Consider the following 11,783-nt stretch of genomic DNA (forward strand, 5'->3'; position numbering starts at 1 on the left):
TCTGAGTAATTTAAATGTTGTGTGTATTAAATTCAAATATCCAAATTCTGTTTCATCAACAGGTTGCTTGTGGGGGCGCCTCGTGCCAAAGCCCTCCCGCTGCAGAAGGCCAACAGGACAGGAGGCCTATACAGCTGTGACATCACCTCCCGGGGGCCTTGCACACGGATTGAATTTGATAATGATGGTGCGTTCTTCTGCCCTCACTAGGTTCCCTTGGCTAGCTCCCCTGTACCCTACTTGCCCTTTCCATGAGGAAGGAAAGGGGGTACAAGCATTTATTCTTGCAGAGAGTACCTCTTTTATTTATTTGTTTGTTTGTTTATTTATTTATTTATTTATTTATTTATTATTTTAAAAGATGACCTGTAAGGAGATCTCAGCCCTCGACTGGGTGTTGTCAGCACCATGCTCTCCCAAGTGAGCTAACCAGCCATCCCTATATAGGGATCCAAACCTGTGGCCTTAGTGTTATCAGCACCACACTCTCCCAAGTGAGCCACAGGCCAGCCCCTTATTTTTTTTATTATATATATATATATATATATATATGTTATGCATAATATATAGCAATGCAAACAATTATTGAGCCTCATCTTCTGGACAGGAATGTCAAGTTAGTCTCTCTTCATAAAAAGCAATTGAAATTTGATGACACTCCATATTTGCCTCTTTTGCCAGCACCAAGTCTGCCTCCTCTGAATCTAACCATTTCATGAGAAACATCAATTCTCCCCTGCTGTCTGTGGCACCAATTATTCTTTCTGGATCAAGGCCTCTGGCAAAGCCTCTTGGTTTGTTTGACAGCAGCAAAACTTTTCTTCTTTGATTTGCTATCATATTCACTGTCAGATAAAGCTTTTCTTTTTGTACCATCTTTTTCTTTACCAGCTTTTTTAGAATTAAGAAATGCCTTGATTAACTCTGGGCAATCTAAGTTTTCTTCAGGTTCCCAAGTATTGTCAGCATCTGTAAATCCCTTCCACTTTAGGAAATACTTCACTTTTCCGTTCACTGCACGTCAGTCCAGTACTTTTTCCACCACAAATTCTTCAGGCCTCTTCAACTTTTTTTACTTTTTCCATTCTGTTTCTTTCTCATTTTTTGCAATGTAGTTTTATTGGAGGCTGTTTTTTATTGGAGACTTGAAGAGCTGTTATTCACCACCTCTGAGCTACTTTGGGTCATGGGTCTCAAAGAAGACTCTTTTAATTGTATCAGTCTTGACTGGTTTTTATTTGCCCTGAAAATATTTACTTTCTAAATCACACTGGGATGCAGTGTTTTGCTGCTGCTCCTAACTCTGGCTTCTAAACTAATATGGTGTATCAATGTTGCCACCTAGTGATATATTAAGGTTCTACATGAGGCTGTTGAAACTGCATTCATGGCCATGAAGAAAATTGAATGTGGATTCAGCAGCCAAAAAAGTTCTCACTTGCTGTTAAAATATTTGGGAGAAAGACTATTTTTAAATATAAGACCTCTCTGAAATGAGAACTGAGAAACATGGGTAAAATTTGCCCTACTGTCTCAGAGACTTGTTTTGTGAAGATGCTGGGAATCTGGAGATGTAGGCAGTGTTAACATCCAGTTTGCATGGTTTCCTGTAGGTTCAGCAGAGCAATTAGTGTACTGAGAAGCTCCAGCCAAACCTATCCTGACGTGGGTGGTCTAAGTAGATCTGCAGATTCATGTTTATGGTCTTTTCTTGCTTCTTCATCTTTTAGAAATAACATGTGATTTCTTTACTGATTAGAAAATAATAGCCAAACCTAGCCTGACGTGGGTGGTCTAAGTAGATCTGCAGATTCATGTTTATGTTCTTTTCTTGCTTCTTCATCTTTTAGAAATAACATGTGATTTCTTTACTGATTAGAAAATAATACATGTTAATTGTAGGAAACTTATAAAACACAGAGACCTTTAGAGAAAAAAAAAAAAACCCACTGGTAATCTCAGTATCTAGACATACTCACTTTCTATTTAACACTGGTATTTTTTTCTTCTGTCTACTTAAAGGTATTTAGGTTTCATATTTATGTAATGATTCAAGATTAAAAATCATGCTTGTCTTCTCATTGAGGAAGGCAAAAATTTGGATATAGGGTCTTACAGTGGGTTTAAATTGATACTGAAATGAGTACATGGTGGTATTTGTGGTTTGTCTTTTTTGTTTCTAGCTAAAAATGAATATATCACTCCTTTTTGGCATTAATAAAAGATATAACTTTTTAGCTACAAGATCCTAAAGTAAATCTGAGGCCTTATCTTCCCATCTGCAGTAAGGGAAAGGTCGGTACATGCTTTACGTAACAAATTTGGGAGGACATAAAGCAGTACCCACTTTTTGTTTGGATGGTAATTGGACTTTGGAAAATAGATTTTACATTGTCGTTTTAAGGGCTACCCCTTAGTCTTACAGTTCTCAAATATGTTTCTGTATTCAGGACCCCGCGTTTCAAGAGAGGGCAAAGGGGATTGTTAGGCAAAATAGGCCACTATGGAGAGCTGTGTATTTTATGTATAGAATTTTATGAAAGATACTTAACAATAACTACTTCTCCATTTTATTCAGATGAGAAATATTTTTTCTGGATGAGTAACTGAATTTACTGTGTAGCTAGACTTGGAGTCAAGGCAATTTGGAAACAGTTTCTTGTATCTTTGTTCATCTGTTGGTTCATAGCCTGTGTGTGTAATGTAACCTGTGCTGCCTTCCACAGCTGACCCGACTTCGGAAAGCAAGGAAGATCAGTGGATGGGGGTCACTGTTCAGAGCCAAGGTCCAGGGGGCAAAGTTGTGGTGAGTGTAGAGAAACGTGTTCATTCCACAATGTTGAAGTGCCTTTTACCATATGTGCCAGCACCAGGCTAACAGCAGTGCACCAGACAGACAGCCCCCCTGCCTGTGTGGAGGATACATTCTAGCAAACTTACTTCTTTAAAGCATTCTTCTGATGTCAAGAAGAAATCAAAGCATTATTTTTCTTGTAATTCATGATATACTTTGAAATAATCATACAACTTGTTTTTTGTTAGAATTCTCAGATTCAAAGAACTTATTAATAAATCTTTATTGAATATTCCTAAAACTCTAGATGGTCTTAAAATGAAAAAGCAAACAAAACAAAACAAGAAACTAGACATGGTTTTCATCCTGGGAACTTTGTAGCTTTTACAGATTAGTTATAGTAATATCAGGTAATTTAAAACTTTCTTATGCTGCGCTTCTTCAAATAGATGTGAGTAAAGAAAAGAGGATTTGTTAGATGGATTGTAGTGCCTTTCAGGTTGTAATATAATGATCTTTTTGCCTCTTTCAAAATCCATTTGCTATAACAGAATTTATGCAGAATTTTGAGAGAAGCGAAAATTTTAGTGAACATTGACTTTTGATATTTATGGGAAATTAACTTGGATATTATAAAGTATTTTCAGTCTGTGTTATGTGTAGGGTAGCCATGAATACCTGTAGAAATTATAAAGATTATTTCATCTCTTCTGGCACAGAGATGTGTAATTCTCTCTGCCTTTTGAAAATAGTCATATTCAGAGACATACTCTCAGATCTCCTGGTGTAAGTTAGGACTGATTACAAGGCAACAGTATAGGCAAAAAGGAAAGTGTCTTTGTTTTAGCTGTGTTTGCTTGTGTTGTGCTTTTTTTCCTATGAAAATATGTCCATGATTTCTCTCCTCCAGAGCGTAATCACTTATTTTCACACTAATGTGAAGGTTTTATACAGCCACTAAACGCCAATTAAGAAAATGAAGTAAGGGCCAAGCCTGTGGCGCACTCGGGAGAGTGCAGCGCTGGGAGCACAGCAGCACTCCTGCCGCGGGTTCGGATCCTATATAGGGATGACCGGTGCGCTCATGGCGCTCACTGGCTGAGCGCGGTGCGGCCTGTCTCAAAAAGGACAAAAAAAGAAAAAAAAAAAAGAAAATGAAGTAAGAAGTTGTTTCCCTTTATTTATGTGACAGGTAAATTTACAGATAAATTGCCTGTGGATACAAATTGGCATTCAGTGTTTGGACTGGAACATTATTCTCTGACTGAGAGTAAGACAGAAGTCCTAGTTTCTGTATACTTTACTGCCACTTTGGGGAAGATTTGCTGGTTTGGGATTTAGTCCCAGGATGAGGACATATTTAATCATACTATTTAAAATTCATCTCTTTATTGACAATTCTATCAATTTGTAATTTTTAAAAAATAAGGTTTATAGACATGAACGGGCTACTTTATTCCATCCATTTGCAGATATGTGCTCATCGATATGAAAAAAGGCAACATGTTAATACAAAGCAGGAATCCCGGGACATCCTTGGGAGGTGTTATGTCCTGAGTCAGCATCTCACAATTGAGGACGAAATGGATGGAGGAGACTGGAGCTTTTGTGATGGCCGGTTGAGAGGCCATGAAAAATTTGGTTCTTGCCAGCAAGGTGTAGCAGCCACTTTTACTAAGGACTTTCATTACATTGTGTTTGGAGCCCCGGGTACTTATAACTGGAAAGGTATGACACCTGTGTTGCTAGAAGTAGAGATTAGAATGTTTACATAATATAACATGCACCAGGATTTAGTACATTTTAAGTTAAAACAAAATGTGTTATAAGGCATTTGAATATTATAAAAGCAGGGTAGGATATTAAACCTTCTAAATGATGTGATTTTTCAGAACAAATAATGGAAATATGTTAGAGATTCTTTGTCCCTTTATTAGTGCATTGTATTAATACAAATAGTTAACTTTTTTCTGTAGGAATATAAACATTAATCGTTTGTGCTATATTATAATTTTCTATTTCATGAAATTAGAAATTTTCATTTTAAGTTAGTGATCTGAAAACTGAGAAGGATTGAGAGATGTTGTGTATAAATAACAGTGTATTACTATGGACGTTTCTTTCATTATACATTATCTTTGAAGTCCATATTTACTAATAAAATAGTAAAGTTAGGAGGGCAGATAACAGATAGATTGGGGAATTTTGAGATTATAATTTCAAATAACATGAGGAAAGGTTGTTTTATGGTGTTTAGCTGTTATTGTGATGGGTAGGTGAAAGGAGTCACTGGGAGGGAGGGAGGATGAACCTGGTCAGATTCTGTTACACCACTTAACTTCTCTGAAAAAATTAACCAAGTATAGAACACTCTGTATCATAAAAGACAAGTAACCTAACTGTAATCCGCAGTGAAGAGAAATGTGTCTGATTTGGAAATGAGTTTGTTTTTGAGAAACATATTAAATCATATAACACTTTCACTAGTCAGGGGAAACTAGGAATATGTTTCCTTTTCCATTCAAAAATTCCTAAGTTTTGATTCCTATTAGAAATGACTCTTGCTCTTCTGGGGACAGCATCTAAAGGCACTCATGGTGGCCCAGCATCTGACATACTGTTGCAGGCTTTCCTACAGTATGGCTTCTAACAAAACTAGGCTGTCCGAACCCCTGGTAACAGAAACGGTTACCTTAATACCAAGATGGTTGGGAAAGCACCAAAATCTGCATGCGGCATGTACCCAGGCAGCCTTCATGGGGTTGTGCTGTGAGACCAAAGCTTTTATGAGGTTGACTGAAATGAAGAAACATGGCAGCAGGGCCTGTCGTGTCTCTATGTGTGCTAAATGTGTCCGTGACAGGAACAAGTGCGCTTTGCTTATCAGGGAGCAGAAAATTGTGGTGAAAGTGGAGAAGGAACTTTCACAGAAAGCTAAATTAAAAATGAAGCTTTTTTGAGTACTAAAAAAAAAATCAAATGGCTACAAAAAAAAGATTCTTAAAAACACCTTCCTCTGTATGTTAACCATAGTAACCTTAGGAAGTAATTTCCCTTTGCCCCCCACTCCCACCCCTAACAGTCTTTCATATAACAGTGTCTGTGAGGTTATTTTGGCCTAACTGCAATAACATGTTGAGCTTAGAAATGGTTTTATTTTAGTAAGAATAGATGCCACATATAGGAAAACAATACCAAAAAAACACCCACCAATTATGTATATTTTAATTCATGAGAAATACGTCTTATTGGCTTTGTAAACCCTGACCTAAATGTGTTTTAAAAAGCATGTGGTGATTTGGGCTTACTATTTGAAATCTTATATCTTTTTAGTTATTAATTGTAGAATTAATTGTAATTATATGAAATCTTTTTTTAATTATTAATTGTAGAATTAAGAATTTTAAAAAGTTGAAATTTTGGTTAAAGTGATTTAAAGCAAAGACCAATATATTAATTTCACTTTTACACTGCAGGAAAAAAGACAAATTGATTTAGTATTACAGAGAACATAAAATATCATATCAAGTTCATGTCATTTAAAAAATTTGTATAGATTTTGTTAACTAAGTAAACATTCCATTTTCCATCTGGTTTCATGGCATTTTAAAGATCATGAAAATGCACGGGCATTTTAAAAATTACTAGAACATATTTCTTTCACATAAAAATTTACATGTACATGGTTAACAGCCTTAAAGGTCATCTCTTTCCTCTGTCTTTCCTTCCTCTAAACTTTTCTTCCTGTACTCAGTGATACCATGGGAGATGTTTATTAGGAACCATTTATTTTATTTTGTTTCATCTTCATTTCTTTTTGTTGTTGTTTTTGCCATTCCATTCCTTTAGGGATTGTTCGCGTAGAGCAAAAGAATAACAGTTTTTTTGACATGAACATCTTTGAAGATGGGCCGTATGAAGTTGGTGGAGAGACTGAGCATGATGAAAGTCTAGTTCCTGTTCCTGCTAACAGTTATTTAGGTAGGAACGAGCGTAGGTGGCATGCCTACCTTTGCAGATGCTTTGTGTGTTATGCCCTCTCAGGGTCTGCAGGCCCCTGGACTTCTAGGCCAGGTAGAGCGGGGCCTGTGGCTACACTTGACTGAACTTGATAAGCCTTGGGGATGGGAGGTGACCTGACTGATGCCTGGGATCCTCCCTTTCTGACCTGAGCTCCCTCAAAGGGTGAAGAAACCTATTATCACCTAAAATCATTCATGCTCCCTCCTGCTGGGAATTCTGTCTCCTGAGCTCATGGCAGCCTCTGTAACCTGAAACAGGCCGTTCATGCAGCCATGAAGAAAGCATGGGTGTTCACAGTAAGCTGAACTGCCTTCTCTAACCATTCAGTTATACTAGAGATACTGTTAAGAGCTACATTTATAAAGTTACTCTGAAGTGGCAGGTCAAGACCTCCAGGTCCTTCCTCTGTGATTGCCATTCTCCAAGAGCTGGCCCTGCCTCTGAATTGGGTCCCCCATGTCACAGGGCCCCTGCTGGTGGCACAGGGGCTTCTGGCTGAGGCTGAGCAGCACTGATAAAGCAGCTTCCGAGGACACCCAGATTGTGTGTAAGTGCCAATTCTTCAGCTCCTAAGGCTTGTTTGCATTACTAATGGGAATCCTAAATTATTCGTGTGCATTATGGTAATTACACAAAGGCTTTTAAAAGCTTTAATTCTTAGTATGAGTTGACATAAAGAATAATTCCTGTGCATTTCTTGGAAAAAATGTAGAAAATCTTCTAAACCTAAATAGTAACCTATTTTTAAAACATTGATTAGAAAAGTACCCATATGCTGGAGATATTACTGGAACAATGGAAGGTATAAAAAGGAAAAATCAGGTCTAGATATATTAGTAAGCAATTTGCTAGTAAACATACACTAAGAAGTTATTCTAATTGTGTAAATATGTGTGAACAATACTGTTAATTAAAAAAAAAACTTTTCAATACATACACCCCCCCAAATAAAAACTTGATGTGAAGGTATAGAAGAGGGAAGAAAAAAATTATGCTCATTACTTATTTGTTAAGCACCTATTGTGTGCTGTAAGTCAGTATGTTCAATGCTTTACTTGTCTACAGTACTATAAGTATTATTATCCCTCTTTTTCTGATGAGTAAAACTGTGACTCGGGGAGATTTATTTCCTAGCCCAAGGTCACACAACTGATAGTCCCCTAGCCAAGGAAAGAAATACAACTCATGAAAATAACTAAGGTGAGGACAGCTGGATGTGTAAATGGTATGTTAGTGGCCTTGCAGGACAGGAAGGGAGCTCAGGGAAGAATGGTTTGCAGTCTCAAGTATTAAATGTGGGCTTTCAAGGTAAATATTATCAACAAGCCAATATTGTATTTGAATATATGTTAATAGACCACCTCTCTCTTTAAGTGCATTACTTAGGGATTATTTGTGATGGGAAGTATTTAATTTTAATTGTTCTGGTTAAGAAACCAACACTACAGTCTTTAAGATAGCTGCCCATGGATTTTATACACATAGTTGCTATTAGGACATATGAAAATATGAAGCATTTTTTTCTTAAACACATTTACCACTTTTAGAATTGATTTCTTTGAAAGTGGATGCCTGAGAAAGATATCAAGTTCATATTGTCACATTTTGCTTGTCCATGCTGTGTGTGATTCTGTCATTTCAAAAGATCAGTGGGTTTGGGGAGTGGAATGATCTGTCTGAGGTTCTGGAAGATGGCAGAGAGAGCAGCTTGCAGGCGCTGGGACGCCCATCATCTCGTGTCATCCTGTGAGAGTGGCAGCGGCCGGCCTGCCTCTTACCAGGCATAATGATTTTTTCTTCAATTTCTTCCATCCCGTGCATGTGTACAGGCCTGCTGTTTTTGACCAGCGTTTCCTATACAGATCCTGATCAGTTTGTTTATAAAACACGGCCTCCCAGGGAACGGCCTGACATATCCCCTGATGTGATGATGAATAGCTACCTAGGTTTGTGACCTCTGAGGTGACAAATACATTGTCTTGGTCATGGTCATTAAGATTTTTTTTTGATCCATACAGAGCATAAATCTTTTTATGTTCTATTTCATTTCAAGTAAAGCACACACACAAAGCATGCCGTGGTTGAGGCTCTGCTGCCAGATGATTTTCAGAGCTGGGTTCAATGATGTCGCCCTGTTCTAAACTTGTTTCTCATCGTATTTTTCAACTCCCTTCACAATTTGAGAACTGCAGCAGTAGTGGTGAAGCTTTTCATAAATGAAACCCAATAAAAAGGGTGAGCTTATATTATTCTGCATCTGCCTCACATTTATGAAGAGAATTTTTCTTAATTTAAGTGGTTTTGGTATGGACATTGATATTTGCTTTCCACCAAATTTCAGTCTTTGTGATCTGACATACTGCCAGATACTTTATAATTGGGTGTTTTAACGTTTTATGCCCTCTGAGCAAGTATGTAATGGGTATCAGTGACAACTTACTCACCTCTATTGTTTATGCTAGGTTCTCAAATACTATATATCATCAGTCATGATTTTGTTTGCATGTTTGTGTCTGAGAACTAAGTTGGTCCAAAATAATGAAATGCTATCTATGGTATGTTAATGATGTTAACATTTGTTCTTGCCTGATTACCAAGGAGATTGGTAAATATGGAAGTTATTCATGTAAAAATGCTGGTCATAATATTACAGCAGAACCCTATAACGTGCACTCAATTATGCTACAAATCAGGTTGTATTCTCTATGTTTATGATGTTAACATTCACATGATAATTCAGCAAATAGCTTGATCTACTTTTATCACAGTTCCAATATTAAGATAGGGTTTGAATTGATTCTTAAGATGCATGAATACTTCATAATTCAATTTATACAAACGTTAAGTAGCATAGATGCTTTCCTTTAAGTCTTAATATCCATAGAAAGCAGTGAAATAGCTCTAGTACTTTGTCCTTGTGTCAGATCTCTTAGCTCTGTTACTCATATTGTAATTAGGATAGCTAGAGGGGTCAGGAGAAGAGGGGTCGAAAGCCAGAGGAAGGTAATGATGGAGTTACTAAGATCACTTATCACCTGAAATAAAGGATTGATGTGAGAGGCTATATTTTTTTTTCTAGGCTTTTCTTTGGACTCGGGGAAAGGTATTGTTTCTAAAGATGAGATCACTTTTGTATCTGGTGCTCCAAGAGCCAATCACAGTGGAGCTGTGGTTTTGCTAAAAAGAGATGTGAAGTCTGCACATCTTCTCCCTGAGCACATATTTGATGGTGAAGGTCTGGCTTCTTCATTTGGCTATGATGTGGCAGTGGTGGACCTCAACAAAGATGGGTAAGAATGTTAGGTTATTTTGTACTGCAAATCATTGCTTATTTGACTGGCTTCTGTATGTCTTAAGAAGAGCCTATCCTTTCAGGTTAGTTGATTCAAAGAATAATTTTGCTGCCAGATTTTTACCATCCCAACCCGTCTTCATCATTTGTATGATGGCAGCAGACATTCATTACCCTCCCCAGGGTGTAGGATTACATTTTCGATTTTCAGTTTTTTACTTGTCTTGGGATCATCAGGTCCATGAGAATTAAACATTTTAAAAAATTAACTAAAAATAATGACAACTACATGATTCTGTTCTGTGTTTTTTTTTTAAGGGGCTGTTGGAGCATCCAGAATGTCCTGTTGAAAGTAGGGCTAGGTCATGTTGATTGGTGCCAGTTGGGGTGGGGAAGAGCAAATTAATGGGGTCTTTACTGGGAGTCCTACCACATTTTGGTTCTAACTTGAGTAACTGGCCTTGAGTTCTTATCCCTTACTGTTTTTCCTGGAGCATTTATTAAGGTTTTTTTTTTTTTTTTTTTTTTTTAATGTTTTAATTGACAAGACATAAATTTCAGTTTTAAAGTCCTTTGTATCATATCTTTGTGTCCTTAATACCTAGGCTGATGGTATTCTCCCTAAGCTTGCTGGTATTTTAGCCAATGATTCATAGTTCTTCCCCCTCATTATGTTTTTAGGTGGCAAGATATAGTTATTGGAGCCCCACAGTATTTCGATAGAGATGGAGAAGTTGGAGGTGCAGTGTATGTCTACATTAACCAGCAAGGCAGATGGAATAATGTCAAGCCAATCCGTCTTAATGGAACCAAAGATTCTATGTTTGGCATTGCAGTCAAAAATATTGGAGATATTAATCAAGATGGCTACCCAGGTGAATAATAGATTGTAAAACTGTTATGCTTTATAGATAGTTGTTTAAATAGTAAGTGCTTATGGCATCTTATTTTAAAACATTGTATTGGAATGTTTTAAAAATGTAATGTTTGTTAAAATGTGGTGTTGTCAACAGATATTGCAGTTGGAGCTCCCTATGATGATATGGGAAAGGTTTTTATCTATCATGGATCTGCAAATGGAATAAATACCAAACCAACACAGGTAACCAAATAACTTGGATTTCCGCAACTGGAGCTCAGCTTTTTGCCTTTTAATAGAATATTTAGGTTTAAGTGAATTTTCATACTAACCTTGTTTTATTTACCAATGTACAATAGCATTAATTTTTTTTAAGGTGCTCCTAGAAGATAGCTTTGAAATAGATCTATAAATGCAATGACCTTCTTATTTTAATTGTAAAATTTCCTAGATAAGTTAGGAATCAAAGTAATCCAAAGCAAAAGACTGTTCAAAGAGATGGAAATGTGATATATTTCCTTTAGTGGCATATCAAATAGAGGTGAAATTAGGCAGACAAATAGATGATTGTGATTACAAGGAGAATTCAGACACCAAAAATTAAAAATTGCTTTTGAGAAAAGTCAGACTTTTGGAGGGCAAGTAGGGGGAGGTTTGGTTTGAAATACCCTGGTTGACTTAATGTAGTAAACAAACTCATCAAAAATTGGCTCTCTCGGGCCGGCCTGGTGGCACACTGCTACAGGCGCACTGCTACAGTGCGCCACTTGGGAGCGCGGCGGCGCTCCCGCCGAGGGTTCGGATCCCACATACAG

At 37.2% G+C, this 11,783-nt stretch overlaps 1 protein-coding gene and 1 pseudogene across 1 annotated transcript in view; one reads left to right on the forward strand and one right to left on the reverse strand.

The window, feature by feature from the left end:
• Positions 1-68: 68 nt before the first annotated feature.
• LOC103600955 (integrin alpha-6) overlaps positions 69-11,783 on the forward strand; it is a 28,616-nt gene continuing 16,901 nt past the window's right edge. The window contains exons 1-7 of the mRNA XM_008585322.1: positions 69-187; positions 2,727-2,806; positions 4,267-4,522; positions 6,644-6,775; positions 9,897-10,107; positions 10,791-10,984; positions 11,123-11,211. Coding sequence (XP_008583544.1) covers positions 2,762-2,806; positions 4,267-4,522; positions 6,644-6,775; positions 9,897-10,107; positions 10,791-10,984; positions 11,123-11,211 — 927 coding nt within the window. The 5' untranslated portion in view covers positions 69-187; positions 2,727-2,761. The remainder of the gene's footprint in view (positions 188-2,726; positions 2,807-4,266; positions 4,523-6,643; positions 6,776-9,896; positions 10,108-10,790; positions 10,985-11,122; positions 11,212-11,783) is intronic.
• LOC103600953 lies at positions 583-1,122 on the reverse strand (annotated as a pseudogene).

Source organism: Galeopterus variegatus, unplaced genomic scaffold, assembly GCF_000696425.1.
Source record: "Galeopterus variegatus unplaced genomic scaffold, G_variegatus-3.0.2 Scaffold3516, whole genome shotgun sequence".
Lineage (NCBI taxonomy): Eukaryota > Metazoa > Chordata > Mammalia > Dermoptera > Cynocephalidae > Galeopterus > Galeopterus variegatus.